Raw genomic sequence first — 20,160 nt, 5'->3', positions numbered from 1 at the left:
TCAAGCACAGGATACACAGTAGATAACAGATAAGTACTACTATAGTTTATATAAACAAGCTGCTGTATAGCCATGGGGGCAGTCATTCAAGCACAGGATAAACAGTAGATAACAGATACGTACTACTATAGTTTATATAAACAAGCTGCTGTGTAGCAATGGCGGAAATTGAAAAATACAGGATAAATAGTGGATAACAGATATCACCATTATGCTCTATGGAGCTTATCTGCTATCTGTTGTATCTGAGCCTTTTCAACTCCAGTGTTTCTGAAGCGAACACAGCAGTTTTACCAGTGCAGGGCAACACTACATTATATACATATATATACATATTATATTTGTATTACTTTTTTTTTTTTTAAAAAAAAAAAAAAAAAAAAAAAAAAAAAAGGTTTTCATTTTGCATTTTACAACAACAACAAAAAAAAAAAACCACAAGCAAACAAACTTTATATCATGTATGGTTCCATCTTCTCATAATTATCACAGTACAGCATAAGCATTTAGTATATTTAAGACCTGCACATTTGGATATATTTTGTTTCAATTTTAATTCTGTAGCTGCTACCCCTAGGCCACTTGAATAAGTGATCAAGATAGACAGACAGACAGACAGACAGACAGACAGACAGATGATAGACAGACAGACAGACAGACAGACCAGCCAGTAAATGTGGGGCATTGAGGGGACATCCAATTCAGGAGGATACATTTCCTGGCATATAATAGTAGTGTACAGAAAAGTATTCTCATGGCCACCCTTGGGGTGACCTCATCAATTATACCAAGAATTCAATTATTAATTTCAGCCCTGGGGCGTATCCCTCCGTCTTTAAACAAGTCTCCTAGTGTACGTAGGCCCCATTTTGTATTCCGCTATGTGTTGCAGGTGTGGGAGAAGGGAATTCCTGCACAAAGGTGACAGGAGAGGTAATGCTAGGCTGCAAACCTTAAGTGCTGCCACCCATGCTTTGTATGGGGTGATCATAACTGGGTGAGTTGTGTATAGGTTGGAAGATTTGCGAAATGGGATATATGAGAGTGACTCAACTGAACTTGCCAAAGTGGCCTGTAGTGGGAAGTTCAGATTTTATGGATCTGGATTAAGCCACCAATGTGGCTTAACATGTTTTCTTCAAAACACATCAGTTAATAGTGCTGCTCCAGCAGAATTCTGCACTGAAATCCATTTCTCAAAAGAGCAAACAGATTTTTTTATATTTAATTTTGAAATCTGACATGGGGCTAGACATTTTGTCAATTTCCCAGCTGCCCCTGGTCATGTGACTTGTGCCTGCACTTTAGGAGAGAAATGCTTTCTGGCAGGCTGCTGTTTTCCCTTCTCAATGTAACTGAATGTGTCTCAGTGGGACTTGGATTTTACTATTGAGTGTTGTTCTTAGATCTACCAGGCAGCTGTTATCTTGTGTTAGGGAGCTGTTATCTGGTTACCTTCCCATTGTTCTTTTGTTTGGCTGCTGGGGGGGAAAAGGGAGGGGGTTGATATCACTCCAACTTGCAGTACAGCAGTAAAGAGTGATTAAAGTTTATCAGAGCACAAGTCACATGACTTGGGGCAGCTGGGAAATTGACAATATGTCTAGCCCCATGTCAGATTTCAAAATTGAATATAAAAAAATCTGTTTGCTCTTTTGAGAAATGGATTTCAGTGCAGCATTCTGCTGGAGCAGCACTATTAACTGATTCATTTTGGAAATAAAATTTTTTTTTTCCCATGACAGTATCCCTTTAAATGTAGTTTTGCAACCGCAACACAGAAGAATCCTTCTTAAACAGATAGACGATACACAAACCTATAGAAACCCCCTTATACGTAACCTTAAAGGGGTGCTTCACCTTTTAGGTAACTTTTAGTATGATCTAGAATGGCTGATTCTAAGTAACTTTTCAATTGGTCTTTATTATTTATTTATCGTTTCATAGTTATCTGCCTTTTTCTTCTGACTCTTTGCAGCTTTCAAATGGGCGTCACTGACCCCATCTAAAAAGCAAATACTCTGTAAGGCTACAAATGTAATGTTATTGTTACTTTCTATTACTCCTCTTTCTATTCAGGCCTTTCTTATTTATATGCCAGTCTTATATTCAAATCAATGCATGGTTGCTAGGGGAATCTGAATCCTAGTAACCGGATTACTGAAATTGCACACTGGAGAGCTACTGAATAAAAAGCTAAATAACTCAAAAACCCCAAATAATAAAAAATGAAAACCAATTGCAAATTGTCTCAGAATATCCCTCTGAAAAAACTCCAATGAAATAATTGTGATTAATGTCGGTTACTTGGCTGTGTCAACAAATCGTGCTGTTTCAATGATAACAAAATGCTTTAATAGAGGAAATAAAAGAGTAAGTCACTATAATATCACAAGTACAGTCAATAAACCCTTTTCTTTTCTGCTCATCTGAAACAGCCTCCCTCCTTCCCAAATGCTGATACAGTCACCTGGCCAAGGAACAGAGAATGGGAGGTTTGGAGTTTAGAAAATCGGTTTTATTGGGAGGGTAAGAGCAAGCTCTGTCCGTACTCCTCTTAGGGGCAGATTTATCAAGGGTCAAATTTCGAAGTTGAAAATACTTTGAAATTCGACCATCGAATTGAATTAATTCGACTTCAAATATCTTAGTCGAAGTTTTTTTTTTTTTCATCGAATTTGGTCATTTGCGGTCAAAGTAAAATCATTCGATCGAACGATTTTTCTTCGACTTCAAAAAACTGCTCTAGAAGGTCTATAAGCTAACATAGCACTTCGGCAGGTTTAATTTGGCAAAGTATTGAAGTCAAAGTTTTTTTTAAAGAGACAGTACTTCGATTATCAAATGGTCGAATATTCAAACTATTTTAATTCGAATCGAATTCAAAGTCGAAGTCGTAGTATCCTATTCGATGGTGGTAGTCTCTAAAAAAAATGACTTCGAATTTTTTTACTTCAAAAATTCCCTCGAATTCACTTCGACCCTTGATAAATCTGCCCCATAATGTTAAAGACCATAGTGAGAATTGAATGCAGTGTTTGTCATTCAATCAAAGGCAATTTCCTCCCAACATGTCTGGGGATGTTTCTGTTTATAATCTCGGCATTACGGATTTTGACTCCTTCATCTCCCAAAATCGCGCTGGAACCAGCCAGTGAGCAATCCAGGAGGAGATCCGGATTCTGCCACATTGATTCCTTCAGAGCCAAAAAAAACAAAGGGGTCGACAAATGCCGCGTCCATAGATAAATTTAAAAGCCATTGAAACAGTTTGAATGAAAGTATAAATTAATTTGTTTCATTACGAACAAAGATAACTTTGTAATGGCGCTGAATTAGAAAAGGTGAATGGATAATCATTCCCTTAACATTTATGAACGTTAGAGATGCTGATTTCAGATTTGTGTTAGAGTCCATTGTTTAATGGCTAAAAGGCCACATAAAAATCCAGCAGGGCAGAACCTACTTCAGTTGTTTTGGTCAAATACAATGAGAGGCACATATTTTTGAATTTATGCGAGTTTTGAAACTCCCATAACCTTCCACAAATTCGAAATTCGACCAATCGAAATCTATTAATAAAATCAAAATGTTTTAAACTCTAATTTAAATGACCGAAAACTCAAATCAAATTCAATTCGAATTTAAAAAAAACTTGATTTGAGTATTTCTCATGTCAGGAAGGCTGCAAACATCACCAAATTTATCCCTGGACCTCTCCCATTGACTTTTACAGTAATTCGGCTGGTTTTCGGTGGTGAATAGTTGAATTTGAGTTCTTAAAGGGCCAGAGCATGATAAATCTCAAAATTCGTATTCAATTTAAAACCCGAGTTTGGATAATTCACAAGTTTGGACAAAAAAAAATAGAAAATTCTAATTTTCACTTCGACCCTTAATAAATCTGCTTCTAAATGTAATAAAAATGCAAGCATAGTATAAGCAGGAACAAGTTTTTGTTGAATGTAGAAACTTGGTTCCTATTAGTGATGTGCAGGCCGGCCCAAAGCCAGTGGGACCACCCGCCAGTCGGGTGGGTTTGGTCGGGTTCAGTCCGACTTCCACAGTACGTCCTGGGGCAGTAGCTAGTGATGTGCGACCCTAACCCACGCCTGCATGCACCCGCTTCTGGGGTCCTCTTATAGACCGGCCCCGCCGATGACATCACAAAAGTGGCGGGGCGAGCAGACGCGAGACTATAAAACAGGAACCCGGAAATCAGATGCGGCATTTGAAGGTGGCGGGTGGGGAGAGCAGGAGAAGAGCTCAACCCGCACCTGCCCACGAGGAGCACTGCAAGGTCGACCCGAACCCGCCCGACCCGTGGGTATCGGGTCGGGCCGCACATCACTAACAGTAGCCTCCATTCGCCCCGCACACAGCCTTCTGCCCACGCCTTTTTATATATTCATGTAGGCCCGTCCCCGTCCCATTAGTGACATCACAATGGGACAGGAGCGGGTATATAAGAGAGGATCGTGCCGGGTTAAGGTCGAGTGTCGGTTGAGTTTTTCACATCACAAGTTCCTATTGTCTCTACAGGGTAATAATAAACACAGCATTTTGCTATACCACAGGAAAAAACTGAACTATTTCTCAATACCTTTTCCTAATAATAAAATAAGATCAGACACGAGATGAAGCAGCAGAAAAGAGACTCCATAGAGGAGGGACCAGAGGAAGAGGAGCACGAAGTTCTCACCAATTACAGTGACCAGAAAATGAGGTTCCAGAGTTTTCAGACATCTGCCTGAGGATATAAAGGGCAACTTAAGGTTTGTTTGTTCCAGTCCAGCTGGAGGTCACCACTAACGGAATATGCCCTAGCACAGTTCATTTCACATAATGCCTTGTTAAACTATTAGAAACACAAGGAAAAGACATTAAAGGGGTTGCTTACCTTTAAATTTACTTTTTGTATGATGTAGAGCGATATTATTTGTGGTTTTTCAGTTATTTAGCATTTTATAGCAACTCCCCAATTTGCAATTTCAATTATCAGGCTGCTATGGTCCAAATGACTCTTGCAACCATGCAGAATAAGGAATTTATTTTTTGATGGGGTCAGCGACCCCCATTTGAAAGCTGTAAAGAGAAATGACTAACAATATAAAATGAAATAATGAAGAGCAATTACAAAGGGGCTAGGAATTGTACATTCTATAATATACTAAACGTTATCTCAAAGGTGAACCACGTCTTTAATGTGAGTTGCTAGGAGCAAGGAAAACTGGCAACCTCCTGTATTCAGAATAATCAATGGCAAAACTACACTACCTTACACTGGCTAGTACAGTCCTCCACCAGGAATTTCTACCTATAACCAGCCACACATGGAGGGATCCGTTCATATGACTATCTTTCCCCAATATGCTCATCTTATTTCTAGATCTGCTTAGTTATTAATAACTACAGGTATGGGATCCATTACATGGAAACCCATTTTCCAGAAAGCTCAGAATTACCGAAAGGCTCCCTCCAATAGACTCAATTTTAACCAAATCCAAATTTATAAAAAAAAATTCCTTTTTCTGTGTAATAATAAAACAGTCACTTGTACTTGATCCCAACTAAGACATAATTAATCCTTATTGGAGGCAAAACTAGCCTATTGGGTTTATTTAATGTTTACATGATTTTCTAGTAGACAAACGGAAATCCAAATTATGGACAGATCTGTTATCTGGAAAGCCCCAGGTCCCGTGCATTCTTGATAACAGGTCCCATACCTGTTGCTTCTACTACATTGTTTTAAATAGGGCAATTAGGCTACAATCACACAGGGCTGATCTGCTCAGCCCACACCTATGTCTGCACTAGTGATGAGCTTGTTGACCCAAAAAACAAGCAGTGATCCGCGGGGTGACCAGGTTTGGGTTGAAATGTGGCCAACAATTGCAGGTTAGGGTTGGATTAGGGCTGGACGCCATGACCGTTTTTGGTCAGATCGACGCCCGCCGACAAAACACACACGACAAATCGGATGGAGTCACTCGTGTGAAAATATAATTGGACTGAATGAAAAGTCGGAGTGAACAACTACACGGTCCGACTGTCTGATGAGGAAGATGCTTTCTGCGTCCACATCCGACAGTCGCGTCGAATGTAATGGTTACCCCCGTGTTTTCATTCACGCGTGTGACTCCATCTGAGTTATCCCGTGCGTTTTGTCTGCGGTCGTCGATCCGAGGAAAAACATTTGTGGAGTCCAATCCTAAGGGTCAGACTGGGGAATTACACCGGTTTGGTGCTGGTTAAACTTTGAGAGTTAGGGCCTGTTGCTGGTTTATTTTTTCCTGTAGCAAAAGTGCTGGAAAATGCCGAAGGGAAGAGGACCCGAAGAAGACAGAAGATCCGAAAGATGGCGCTCATGAGCTCGGCTGGGTTTACTCTGCACTGATACATGAGCAAACTGTCAGGGGCAATTTCAGGGGTAACCAACTATGCAGGGGTGGGAGGAGGGACTACCTAGGGTAGTAGGATTTTCTTATTAGGGGGTTTAGTTCTCCGGGACAGAGCCCACCAGCATCACAGTGACAGGGTAAAACAAGGATTCTGTACGAACTGGGAATGCCCTGAATCCAGGTATCGGTCTTTTTCAGCAGGATCCGGATTCAGCTGGGAAAGGGGGGGGGGACTACCTAGGGTAGTAGGTAGAGGATTTTGTTATTAGGGGGTTTAGTTCTCCTTTACAGGGACAGAGCCCACCAGCTTCACAGAGCGGGAAACACAGTGACAGGGTAACAAAGGATTCTGTACTAACTAGGAATGCACCGAATTCAGGTATCGGCCTTTTTCAGATGAATCCTTGTCCCTGGCCAAACCGGATCTGAATCCTAATTTGCATATCTAAATTAGGGAACATCACGTGACTTTTCGTCACAAAACAAGGAAGTAAGAAAAATTGGTTTCCACTTTTTCCTTTCCAGCCCCTTATTTACATATGCAAATTAGGATTCGGATTGGTATTTGGCCTAATCTTTCACGAATATCGAAAATGGTAGAGCTGGTGCATCCCTAGTAGCAACATGGGGCTCCTGTATGTTATTTCATGTAAACCAGCCATGCAAAATGTAATGCAACCTATAATAAAAACAACAAGTTTAACAGCCTTCCACGTAATGATCAGGACTAACTACCGGCCTACATGCAAAGAACTCTCTTTTAATGACAGTCGCCAGTGCAGAAGAAGGTCCGGCACAGCTGAGAAAGGAGTATTTGGGGGTGGGCTGCGTAACTAGAGTAGTGCAGGTATAACTCATGTCACAACACAGGGCAAGAGGAGAGAAGAATGTTGTTAGACAGGCTTAGGTGACTGCACAACAATATAAATTATTTGCTTTCTTAGTCTGACTCTTTCCAGCTTTCAAATGGGGGTCACTGGAGAGCTGCTGAATAAAAAGCTAAATAACTCAAAAAACACAAATAAAAAATGAAAACCAGTTTTAAATCGACTCAGAATATCCCTCTCTATATCATGTTGGTTCAGACGAATGCAAATCCTACTGAAAAAGTCGGAATCCTGGATTTGGTGTATCCCTAATTCTGACTCAATACGAGTTGCTTAGATGCCCATTTAAACCCAAGGGACTTGTTACACATGAAAACACCCTCGTTTATACAGGTATGGGACCTGTTATCCAGAATGCTTGGGACCTGGTGTTTTCCGGATAACAGATCTTTCCGTAATTTGGGTCTTCATACTTTAAGTCTACTAGAAATTCATGTAAACATGAAATAAACCCAATAGGCTGGTTTTGCTTCCAATAAGGATTAATTATATCTTAGTTGGGATCAAGTACACTCTACTGTTTTATTATTACACAGAAAAAGGAAATCATTTTTAAAAATTTGGATTATTTGGATAAAATGGAGTCTATGGGAGACAGCCATCCCGTAATTCGGAGCTTTCTGGATATCGGGTTTCCAGATAAGGGATTTTATACCTGTACATAGAATTTAGTCCAGGAAGCGGATTGGACAAACCCTGCTTCTCACTGGTTTTCCTTACTGAATCCACTTACAAAACATAGACTCAGCTTGGAAGGATTTAAAAACTGGTTAACAATAAAATCAAACATGTTCCAGAAATCTAATATTAATCTATAATATAAACTTCATCTTACTGAAATAAGACACTTTTTAAACAGAATCAATTAAACATTCTGTACAATGTATGAAATAACCAACTTCACAACTATTCACTCTTTCTTTACTCTTTGTGCAGTGGATGGAATCAGTTTTTGATTGACAGTTATGGCTAATAAATATTTGGGGGGTGCACCCTTTGCCTAGAAGATGTATTAGAGCTCACTCAATTACAAACTCACTGAACAGTTATGTCCCATGTGCCCCCCCTTAAAGGAATTGTTCAGTGTAAAAATAAAAACTGGGTAGATAGTCTATGAAAAATAAAAAAATGTATCTAATATAGTTAGTTAGGCAAAAATGTAATGTATAAAGGCTGGAGTGAGTGGATGTGTAACATAATAGCCAGAACACTACTTCCTGCTTTTCAGCTCTCTAACTCTGAGTTATATAAGGGGGGCAACATGGGACATAATTGTTCAGTGAGTTTGTAATTGATCCTCAGCATTCAGCTCAGATTCAAAAGCAACAGTTATGTCCCATGTGACCTCCCCTCAAGTCTCTGATTGGTTACTGCCTGGTAACCAATCAGTGGAAAGCAAGAGAGCTGAAAAGCAGGAAGTAGTGTTCTGGCTATTATGTTACACATCCACTCACTCCAGCCTTTATACATTACATTTTTGTTAACTAACTATATTAGATACATTTTTTATTTTGCACAGCATGTTTAGCCATTTTTTATTTTTACACTGAACTGTTCCTTTAAGACCATTCCAGTTCACACACAAGCAGCAAAATAGAAAGCAATGGAAAGCAACAAGGGGAGGGTGTAACATTTTTACATGGGGCGTGGGACAGGTTGGGACACTTCTGCCTGGTCTCATTGGGGATGGTCATTGGCTCCAAGCCAGCAAAAACTCCAAATAATGCTACACCACATATTTGTGCTCTGTTAAATACAGACACCATTGTCGCCTGTGTCAAAAATACAATATATTTAAGTACTTGGAATCTAGATATTTAAACGCCTAACCGAAATACATTTTGCTTTATTTCTTAAAACAACATCAAAATGACACAGGCTTTTGGTGCTATGTGAAGGCTATAGACATGTTGGCCAAAAAGAACATACCTGGGGTCCAGCCTGCTTCCTAATGACTGAATCGTCAGCTTAACGGCCAGTGTATAAGACCAGAATAATCAATATCTAATAGAGATCAGGTAGGAAAAGGTCATCTTCCAAAGACTACAGGTATCTCTGGAAGCAAAATTTTACCTGCAAAACTAGAAATGTTGTACATGATGTTTTGTGCTTCTGTACCAGCCCAAGGCAACCACAGTCCTTTAGCAGTAAAGATCTGTGTCTCCAAAGATGCCCCAGTAGCTCCCCATCTTCTTTTCTGCTGATTCACTGCACATGCTCTGTGCTGCTGTCACTTACTGAGCTTAGGGAGCCACTCACAATATACAGTACACATAGAATAGAAATGTCGACGACCCCTCCCTCCCACATCTGCTTTAGACGGTGAAAAATGAAACTTTACACTTCAATATTAGAAAGACAGTCACAAATAGACTTTTTCCAATCACTTTCTATTTCAGAACACAACTGAAGTGAAAAAAAGTTTTGGAAGGTGAACAACCCCTTTAAACCGGGAATTTGTAGAACAGGCACTCAAATAAAGGCAATAAAATTAAAGGGGTTGTACACTTTCAAACTCTTTTTTTTCAGTTCAGTTGGTTTCAGATTGTTCATCACTGACCCCATCTTAAAACAAATGTTCTGTAAGGCCACGCATTTATTGTCATTGCTACTTTTTATTACTGGTTATTCAGGCCTCTCCTATTCTAGTCTCTTGTTCAAATCAGTGCATGGTTGCTAGGGTAATTTGGACCGTAGCAACCAGATTGCTGAAATTGCAGAGCTGCTGAATAAAAAGCTAAATAGCAAAAACTACAAATAATAATAACTAATTGCAAATTTTCTCAGAATATCACTCTCTAGAACAGTGATCCCCAACCAGTAGCTCGTGAGTAACATGTCGCTCTCCAACCCCTTGGCTGCCAGTGGCCTCAAAGCAGGTGATTATTTTTGAATTCCAGGCTTGGAGACAAGTTTTGGTTGTAGAAAAACCAGGGTGCACTGCCAAACAGAGTCTCAATGTAGGTTGACATCCACATAGGGGCTACTAAATGGCCAATCACAGCCCTTATTTGGCACCCCAAGAACATTTTTCTTGCTTGTGTTGCTCCCTAACTCCTTTTTCGTCTGAATGTTGCTCACAAGTTCAAAGGGTTGGGGATCCCTGCTCTAGATTATACTGAAAGTTAACTTAAAGGTGAACAATCCCTTAAAACTGTCGGGCTTCATTCGGAAAGGAAAACAAAGAGATGGAAACTAAATAGGCACCCGCTTGCCCCCCCTCCCGAGCAGCCCCTTATTGTCCCTGATTCGGGCAGATGGCTAAGAACTCATGTGTATAGCGGGGATCCCCCCCGAGTCCATTTAAAAGGCACAAATGTGAGCTGTAGTAGTAACAGGCAGGGTCTGCAGACTAAACAAGGAGATTCCAGGCCTCATCAAAAAATCAGATTTCCACTTTATACATAAATAAGGCACAACAGCATCATTAAGTGCCCAATTCAGCTTTGAAACAGGGTCTGCTGCAAATCTCCTCGTTGCTCTCCCTCCCCTTGTCCAAGGTGACAGATGGCTGCTCCCACCCCACAAGGAGACGCGTCTTTTGTTCGGATTTCTTTAGGCCCAGCTTTGTGTTGTACAGTAAATACTGATCCGTAATACACGCCAAGTCAGCCTTTTTTTATTGTTTTGCATAATGGATTAAACGCAGGGTTGGACTGGGCTGGCGGTACACCGGGAAAAAACCCGGTGGGCCCGTTAGCCTAGACTCGATCCTCTCCAGCTCTCTCCCAGGTCATAGATCTCCCTCCCCTGGTGGACAAAAGGTACTTTGAATTTACATGGGTTCTGAGGAGGTGGTAGGGCGGGTGGCCCTATAGGGGGTGTGGGTGGCATATTGGGGACCCTAGGGGGTGCAGGTGGCGCACTGGGGCCCCTGGGAGAGCAGGGAACAGTATCCCTGGTACAGTATCCCTGGTATCCCCTGCACCCACCAGTCCAACACTGATTAAACAGGATACCAAACCATGGCTGTCTGGAGAGATGTGGGTAGTTGTAGTTCAGTAACTGTTGGGCCCCAAGTTATGCCTATGCATGGGTTGTCATATTAAACGTGTTAGAAATATAATAATTTAACTTGTGTTAACTTTTTCTGACCACTTCCAAAAGTAAAAACTGCCCACCCTGAACACAGGAGCCAAGGAAGCTGCCATTATAGAAAGTGGTGTTTTTAAAAAGAGTGACGTACATATATAAAATAATAAGAATTATATATATATTTTAGATTGACAATTTGACATAAACTGGTCAAGAGAGTCCCACCTGGCTGTAAGGGAGGGTGGCTCTAGGGCAGAATAATGAGGGAATTTGGATAAGTGAATGAAGGGCCAAATTATGTTGGTAAAACTCATACGGGGGGAACTATTTAAAAAGACAGCAGAAAAACAATACTATAGTATACAGGTATGACATCTGTTATCCTGAAACCCATTATCCAGAAAGCTTCCAAATTATGGGAATCAACCACAGACTCCATACTTTTCAAAATGATTTCCTTTTTCTGTGTAATAATAAAACAGCCGCTTGTACTTGATCCCCAACTAACATATAATTAATCCTTATTGGAAGCAAAAACAATCCGCTGGGAACATTTAATTATATTTAAGTATAGGAAGGGTCTAGGGGCCACATAAAGCACAGTTTGACATGGCTGCCTTAGATTGTAAGCTCCAATGGGGCGGTTCTGGTGCAAACGATGAACAAAATCTGTGTAAAGTGTTGTGTAAATGTTTTGGCACGCTGTAAATAAAGGATAATATTGAGGTTGAAAGCACATGGAATTTTTGCTCTAGAGCTCCTACAAGACTTTAGTGGGAGTTCTTGTTGCACAGAATCTAAAGTGTTTGCTGGGTGCCCTTACGCATACCTCCCAAATGTCCCGTTTTTCCGGGGACAGTCCCAATTTTGACAGCTCCCGGATTGTTACTGAAACGTCCAGACTTTCTCTTTGATCTCCTGCACTGAAAAGCCAGAAAATGTTTAGAACGTTTCTAAAACTTAATTGGCAGCCCAGAATACGTGCAGGTGCATTTAAGATACTTTTGTAACAATTTAAGATAAGCAAAGAAACAATTGTAACTATTTAAGATAAGCAGGTCTCTTGGAGGAAACGGTGACTTGCAGCTTAAAGGGCAATTCACCTTCATAAAACTGTAATAACACATACAGTAAAACCAAAGAAATGTGTTCAAACTTTCATAACCTGCCAAATTTTGTAAAATGAACATGGTAATTAGGGGGTGTGGCCACAGAAATGGGCATGGTCAGAAAATCAACCGCGCTTTGCTCGGCAAAATCTTTTTGTCCCTCTTTCTATTTCCAAAATGTTGGGAGGTCTGTTTTACGGTTTCCGTTTCATTCCACCCTATTCAGTGGATTCCATGTTAATAACCCAAAATCTATCAGATAGAAAACAACAGTAGGGGTAGAAGCTGTAAGTGAACGTTAAAAGCGACACTAGCCATCATCTCTACGCTTTTTCTACACACAATAGAAGCAGCGCGACTACAAATCACAACGTTCCGCCGAGACGTGGAAGAGGTGGATTTCAGATGCCACCCACTGTGAATTTTAAACACAGTTTCATGGATTACTGCACAGAAAACACTGCGGCAATCCCAATGGGTTTTAAATTAAAAATTATACAGTTCCGCACATGGCATTAAGCCATTAATAATTATCTTAAGCAGTTTCTTCTTTGGCAGCACGGCAAGTAACAAGCATAGGAAGAAATGTGCCAAAAGCCAAAGCCTGTTAATAAAGGCATGTACAGGTATAGGACCCATTATCCACAAACCCGTTATGCAGAATGTTCCGAATTACGGAATGAACATCTCCCATAGACTCCATTATAATCAAATAATCTAAATTTTTAAAAAGGATTCCCTTTTTTTCTGTAATAATAAAACAGTACCTTGTACTTGATCCCAACTAAGATAAAATTAATCCTTATTGGAAGCAAAACCAGCCTATTGGGTTTATTTAATGTTTTATTTAGACTTAAGATATGAAGATCCAAATTACAGAACGATCCATTATACGGAAAGCCCCGAGCATTCTGGATAATTCTGTATATTACACACACACACACAGAATAGTGTATTGCTGAAATATCAATAATGCTCTGGGCCTAGGGTTTTCCGGATAATGGATCTTTCCATAATTTGGATCTTCATATCTTAAATCTATGAGAAAATCATATTAACATTAAATAAACCCAATAGGCTGGTTTTGCCTGAAATACGGATTAATTATATCTTAGTTGGTTTCAAGTACAAGCGACTGTTTTATTATTACACGGAAATCATTTATAAAATTTTGGATTATTTCATTATAATTAGGGATGCACCAAATCCAGGATTCGGTTCGGGATTCGGCCAGGATTCAGCCTTTTTCAGCAGGATTCGTCCGAATCCTTCTGCCCGGCCAAACCAAATCCTAATTTGCATATGCAAATTAGGGGCGGGCGGAAACGGTGTGACTTTTTGTCAGAAAACAAGGAAGTAAAAAAATGATTCCCCTTCCCACCCCTAATTGGCATATGCAATTAGGGTTCGTATTCGGTTCGGTATTCGGCTTTCACAAAGGATTCGGGGGTTCGGCCGAATCCAAAAAAGTGCATTTGGTGCATCCCTAATTATAATAGAGTCTATGGGAGACGTCCATTTGGTAATTCAGAGCTTTCTGTATAACAGGTTTCCTAAGCTTAGCTTCTCAACAGCCAATCAGAGCCCACTGAGCATGTGAGTGTCACAGACACTTTCCAAGATGGTGACCCCCTGTGACAAGTTTGAAGTCCTGGATCATTGCTGCTATCGACAAGCTCAAACTTTAGCCTCGTGCAATAAGTTCACTATATGATACATTCATTTTAAGGGTTTAGTTCTCCTTTAAAAACAAGAAATGCGAGATGTATCTCTAATGCTATTTGTCACTCAGGCTTTAGCATGCTGGGAGTTGAGGCAATACACCTGCCCTAGGGCTGATTTATGAAATCTGCAAATCCATCCCTATTTGCCATTTGTACAGGAATAAATAGATAAACCACAAATCAGCCGATAGAAAATACATGTAATTATACACATAAGTGAAGCGGGAAGGGTCTGTGGGGGAGAACCATAGAACTGTGTGCGCTACACCATCAAATAATTGCACTTTTATATTTATTTGTTTTTATCAGCATTAAAAAATTGAATGTTTATGATCATTTGCCTTTAAAGTCTGGCCTGCTGTTTTGTAGGGGTAACGTCATCAAACATCTGTTTGCATAAAGGGGTGATCTGCTTTAAGTTAACTTTTAGTATATTATAGAATAGCCAATTCTAAGCAACTTTTCAATTGGTCTTCATTATTTATTTTTTATCGTTTTTGAATGATTTGCCTTTTTCTTCTGACTCTTTCCAGCTTTCAAATGGGGGTTACTGAACCACCTAAAAACAAAAGCTTTGTTGATCTACACATTTATTGTTATTGCTACTTTTTATTATTCCTCATTCTTTTCAGGTCCTCTCCAATTTGTAGTCTGGTCTCTTTCTCAAATCTGTGCATGGTTGCTAGGGTAATTTGAACCCTAGCAACCAGATTGCTGAAACGGCAAACGGGAGAGCTGCTGAATAAAAAGCTAAATAAATCAAAATTCACAAATAATAAAAAATTAATAGCAATTGCAAATTGTCTCAGAATATCACTCTCTACCTCCTACTAGCAGTTAATTTAAAGGAGAACAATCCCTTTAAAAACCATCTCCCACGTTCAGTCCCATCATGCCCTTCACAATAGGAGTCAACACTTGATTTTATGTTGAAACGTAAGCCTGGGAAAGAGCCATATACTGACTCACAGCAAAGACTATTAAATCCATCTTGAACAGTTATAAACAACCCGATTTACATCACTTTATTCCAGTGGAGATCCCTAGCCCTTCATAATGAAAACACAGAAACAGCAAAGAGGATATAATCTTGCCATATGGTGAGAAAGGGTGAACATTGCTGAATCCAGTGGAAAAAAGTAAGACAGTTTAAAGGACCAGTAACATCAATTTTTTTTAATAAAAAATTTGTTTGTGTAGAACAAAAAAAACAAAGACTTATTAAACTTTTAAATTTTTATTAAGAAATAACTTACCAAAACTCTGTTTGCACTCCTCTTCAGAAAAGGCAACATGGCAATCCATTCTGCGTCGCTCGATTTCTCCTCCCTGCTTTCCTTATAGGAGATAGCCAGGGAGGAGAAATTGAGTGCTGACCGAAAGAAACGTCGCCCTGTCGCCTTTTCTGAAGAGGAGCGCAAGCGGAGTTTCGGCAAGTTATTTCTTAATAAAGACTTAGCGATTTAAAAGTTTAATATGTCTTTGCATTTTTTTTTGGGTAAGAAATCACTGGCACTCAAAGGGCAGGTGCAAGCAGGGACAATCCCTTGCGTTTATTAACAGAAAATGCAACGTTTCGGGGTCAGACCCCGAAACGTTGCATTTTCAGTTAATAAATGCAAGGAATTGTCCCTGCTTGCACCTGCCCTTTGAGTGCCAGTGATTTCTTACCCATTTGCTGTTGGAGAGTGCCGACCCCTTCGTCACCGTGCACCGAGCTTTTCATTTGCGTTTTTTTTCCCATTCTACACTAACGAATTCTTTAATAAAAAAAAAATAGAGGTTACTGATCCTTTAAATGCTAGTTTATATGTTAGCTAGTTATAGGGTGTTTACCAAAAAACAAACTTGTTATTACCCACAGACAAAACATGTGCAACAAAGGACGCCTCCGAGCGCTACGGGTGGGCCCTGCCTGTATTCCTGTTTCGCAGGTTTGTGAGAAATAAGGAAACGCAGAGCAGGTCAGTGTATGTGACTGGTTTCCAATAAAAAAACTGGCACGATGAGGATTTTATTCCAGAGGTCTGAGCCTATAGTTGCAAGATGGGTTTTGTACAACTTCACCTTTATATTCAACTAGAGCACACATATATATATATATATATATATATATATATATATATATATATATATATACATATATATATATACATATATATACATATATATATATATATATATATACATATATATATATACATATATATATATACATATATATATATACACATATATACACATATATATACACATATATATACACATATATATACACATATATATACACATATATACACATATATATACACATATATATACACATATATATACACATATATATACACATATATATACACATATATATATACACATATATATACACATATATATACACACACACACACACATCACCCCCTGAACGCACATGGGTTTATTTCATCACAGCAACATGCCAAAAACCAAGGAAGGGGAAGAGCAGCTACAGCCCTCCAGCTGGAACAAGCCGTAACCATGACCTTGGGATCAGAGGAATTAGGAATAAAAGTGTGCTAGGGTTGCCTGTTAGTAGACACGCTCAGCCTAAAGAGTATTACCTTGCCAGTCTTGTGGTCAAACCAGACAAGTGCATGGTTTCTTGAAAGCACTTTGCAGTCAAAGGTTGCATTGTTCTGTGCTGGGCGACAGCGAGCCACGGAGCGGCCAATCTTGACTGGCTCGTCCAAGTAGACATGGCGCTCTTGGAAAGGGTGGGAGTTGGGGCGGCAGGTGAAGATTGCCAAGGCTGAAGGCATCTGAGACAGCTTGGGTAGTGGGTCAATCTAATCAGAAACAAAGGATATCAACTCCCAATGCTGCGATCAGCAGATATGTGTGGATCGTGTCACCTATTCATAACACACTTTGGCTAAAAGGAGTGCTTGCCAGTCTGTAAACAATCTTTCCAGTTCTCCAGCCAATGCTCCATACTGGTCCCATGCAAGGCTACCTCCACTAGCACTTTAGGGGTTTCGCTTTCCTTCTAAAGTACTTTTAATCCATCATCAGGAACAGCACAGATACACACGAGTGCCAGATGGAAAACAGCCTTCCTTGCCTGGTTCCAAGTCAAGCACAATCCAAGGGTTAGATACTCTTCTGTTAGTGCGTCATATACTGCCAGTCTGCTTGGGATCCTCCAGCACTCGAAGCCAAACAAACAGCAAATCCAGACCAATCCAAGGACTCTGCCAAGTTATCCAGTACACTGATTATGGAACTATCCCAGGACATCAGTATTAAATGGAAACGGCAGGGACTGGAGTTGTTTGAAAACTGTGATCACGGGGGCAAGTTTCAACTGGACTGGCAGAGAATATGCAGAAACAAAGTGGGGCAGACTATAGTAGGACAGGCCCAGGGGTGTCTGGGATATTACAGTGGCCACACAGGTAGAATCGAGAGGGAGAGGGAACTTGGCTTGGGGGGTGTATAATTGGGACTGACCTGGAGGCTAAGGAAGGTAATAGAATTATGCAGAGATTGATTGATTGTGGGATGAATTATAGGATAATATGTAGTATGAACCCTGGCACAGGCAGTAACGCCAGGGGAGCAGGAAGAAGTGGAAGTGGCTTAGGGATAACCAGGCCTGGGGCAGATAGTGGAGAATAACTTGGGGAGGGCAAGAAATGCCACTGATTGAGGAGGGAGGAGGCTCAGGGCAGATCTATCCAGGGAGGCCCAAGACAGGGAGACTGGATGTGACCTGGAGTGAACCCCTGCAGAGCAGCCGGAAGTGAGAGTGATGTGGGGGTGCCCAGGGCCCGGGGGAGGGCAGGAAGGGGTATAAGTGGCCTGGATCGGGGTATCAGGGGCTGGGAACACTGGATAACACCTTGGGGTGCTCGAGTTTGGGCGGAAGAAGGAGCCGGAAGTGATCAGACTGAGGGCAGACCCCCAGCAGTAGAGCGGGCAGCACAGGCAACTCTGACAGGTGGGAGAACCAATTAGTGACAGGCGGGCTGAGCTAAGCCCGGGGAGAAGCCGGTGTCACACACACAAGCGCTTCCATCCTCCTGACGAAACGGGAACGGTAATAGCACAGAGTTTATAGAGGGGCCCCTGGAGGAGTCCAGGACAAGAGAACCGGGGCCCGGCCGGGAGTCACTCAGCGAGCGCTGCTTCCAGGAAAACAAACCAACTGCTAATCCGACGTACGGTCTTTCCGAAGCGACCGCAGGCTCTCACTCTGGAACTAACCAACGCTTCAGTGTTTCACGGCCCCGGCGCACTCCTCTTCCTCCCGCGCCGCCATGCTGGATTCAAGCGACCTCCCCGCAGAGCAGTAAACCAGCCGGCCAACGGCGTCATGCACAGGGCGGAGACGGAAGACGACTGGCATGGACGAGAGCCAATCATCTGCCTCGGCAGTTTTACGTCACGTCCCGCCCATTCTAAACTGTCAAAGGAAACCGCCTTATTCTCAGCGGGAGGGGTGTATGGGAGATGGTTCCGCCCGCTTCCGCTGGGAGTGCCGGTCACCTGGGGCAACCCATTCACAACATCACCCCCCGGCTTGTTGCTTCTGGGCTGTGAGGTGACGCCCAATAAAATGAGTTACTGGCTGCAAGACCGCTCGCTTGTTTCATGAGACCCTTGATATGAATCTGTGTTTATTAATCCCGTCCCCAAATTGGAGTTTGTGTGGAGAGTTCCGCCCTGTTGTTACAGTTCAGGGATCAGAATGATGTGTAGTAAGTGGGCGGGGCCTGTATGAGCCCTACCTCATCGCCAAGTGTGTCCCGCCCTCAGGAAAATAACCCGCCCTGATTGTGAGGCGGATACAGATGTGGGAGGTCGCAGGCAGATTTAAAACTTAAAGGGTTGTTCAACTTTAAATTAACTGTTAGTATGACGTGGAGAGTGATATTCTGAGATTTGGGCTTCGTTTTTCTTTGTGGTTTTTGTTATTTAGCTTTTTATTCAGCAGCTCTCCAGTTTGTAATTTCAGCCATCTGGTTACTAGGTTCCAAATTCCCCTAGCAACCATGCACTGATTTGAATAAGAGATTGGAATATGAATAGGAGAGGCCTGAATAAATAGAGGAGTAATAAGAAGTAACAGTAACAATACATTTGCAGCCTAAAGGTGGCCATACACGGGCCGATAAAAGCTGCCGACAGACCAAGTCGGCAGCTTATTGGCCCGTGTATGGGGGCCCCCGACGGGCTTCCCCGATCGAGATCTGGCCGAAAGTCGGCCAGATCTCGATCGGATGGGGTTAAAAATCCCGTCGGATCGCGGCCGCATCTGTTCGTTGATGCAGTCCCGCGATCCGACCGCCCGTTTGGCGAACGCTAGGATCCGATCGTTGGGCCCTAGGGCCCACGATCGGATCAGCCCGATATTGCCCACCTCAAGGTGGGCATATCGGAGGGAGATCCGCTCGTTTGGCGACATCGCCAAACGAGCGGATCTATCCGTGTATGGCCACCTTTACAGAGCATTTGTTTTTTAATTAGGGGGTCAGTGACCCCCCATCTGACAGCTGGAAAGAGCAACCCCACCCCGATCAGGAGTATTCACTGTGCACACAAATAAACCAAACAAACATACATGTTAGGTCACATGAGCCAATTAACAGAGTTCTGTCTTTGCTTCCACACTTCTTCCTGTAACAGTTAGAGCTGCAGTATTTCTGGTCAGGTGATCTCTTCCTGTTACAGTTAGAGCTGCAGTATTTCTGGTCAGGTGATCTCTTCCTGTTACAGTTAGAGCTGCAGTATTTCTGGTCAGGTGATCTCTTCCTGTTAAAGTTAGAGCTGCAGTATTTCTGGTCAGGTGATCTCTTCCTGTTACAGTTAGAGCTGCAGTATTTCTAGTCAGGTGATCTCTTCCTGTTACAGTTAAGGTGGCCACAGGGGTGCTCCGCCACTGAGGCGTGTTGAGGCAGCGTCCCACTAGGTACCAGTGGCAGCAAAAATGCTGCTCCTGGTACTTTAAGAGTGAATTTTCAGG

The 20,160-nt window shown here is 41.6% G+C and overlaps 1 protein-coding gene across 6 annotated transcripts in view; it reads right to left on the bottom strand.

Moving 5' to 3' along the window:
- The window catches only part of slmap.S (sarcolemma associated protein S homeolog), a 107,460-nt gene extending 88,785 nt beyond the window's left edge, over positions 1-18,675 (bottom strand). For 2 of the 6 annotated variants that reach the window (XM_018261516.2, XM_018261519.2), the window contains exon 1: positions 16,757-18,673. In XM_018261516.2, coding sequence (XP_018117005.1) covers positions 16,757-16,954 — 198 coding nt within the window. In that variant the 5' untranslated portion in view covers positions 16,955-18,673. Of the gene's footprint in view, positions 1-16,756 lie in introns of all 6 variants that reach the window. The other 4 variants (XM_018261518.2, XM_018261515.2, XM_041561835.1 and 1 more) reach the window with 4 other exon arrangements.
- Positions 18,676-20,160: the final 1,485 nt, after the last annotated feature.

Source organism: Xenopus laevis, chromosome 4S, assembly GCF_017654675.1.
Source record: "Xenopus laevis strain J_2021 chromosome 4S, Xenopus_laevis_v10.1, whole genome shotgun sequence".
Lineage (NCBI taxonomy): Eukaryota > Metazoa > Chordata > Amphibia > Anura > Pipidae > Xenopus > Xenopus laevis.
The sequence above is the reverse complement of the archived record's forward strand: the minus strand, read 5'-3'. Positions and strand labels throughout refer to the sequence as shown.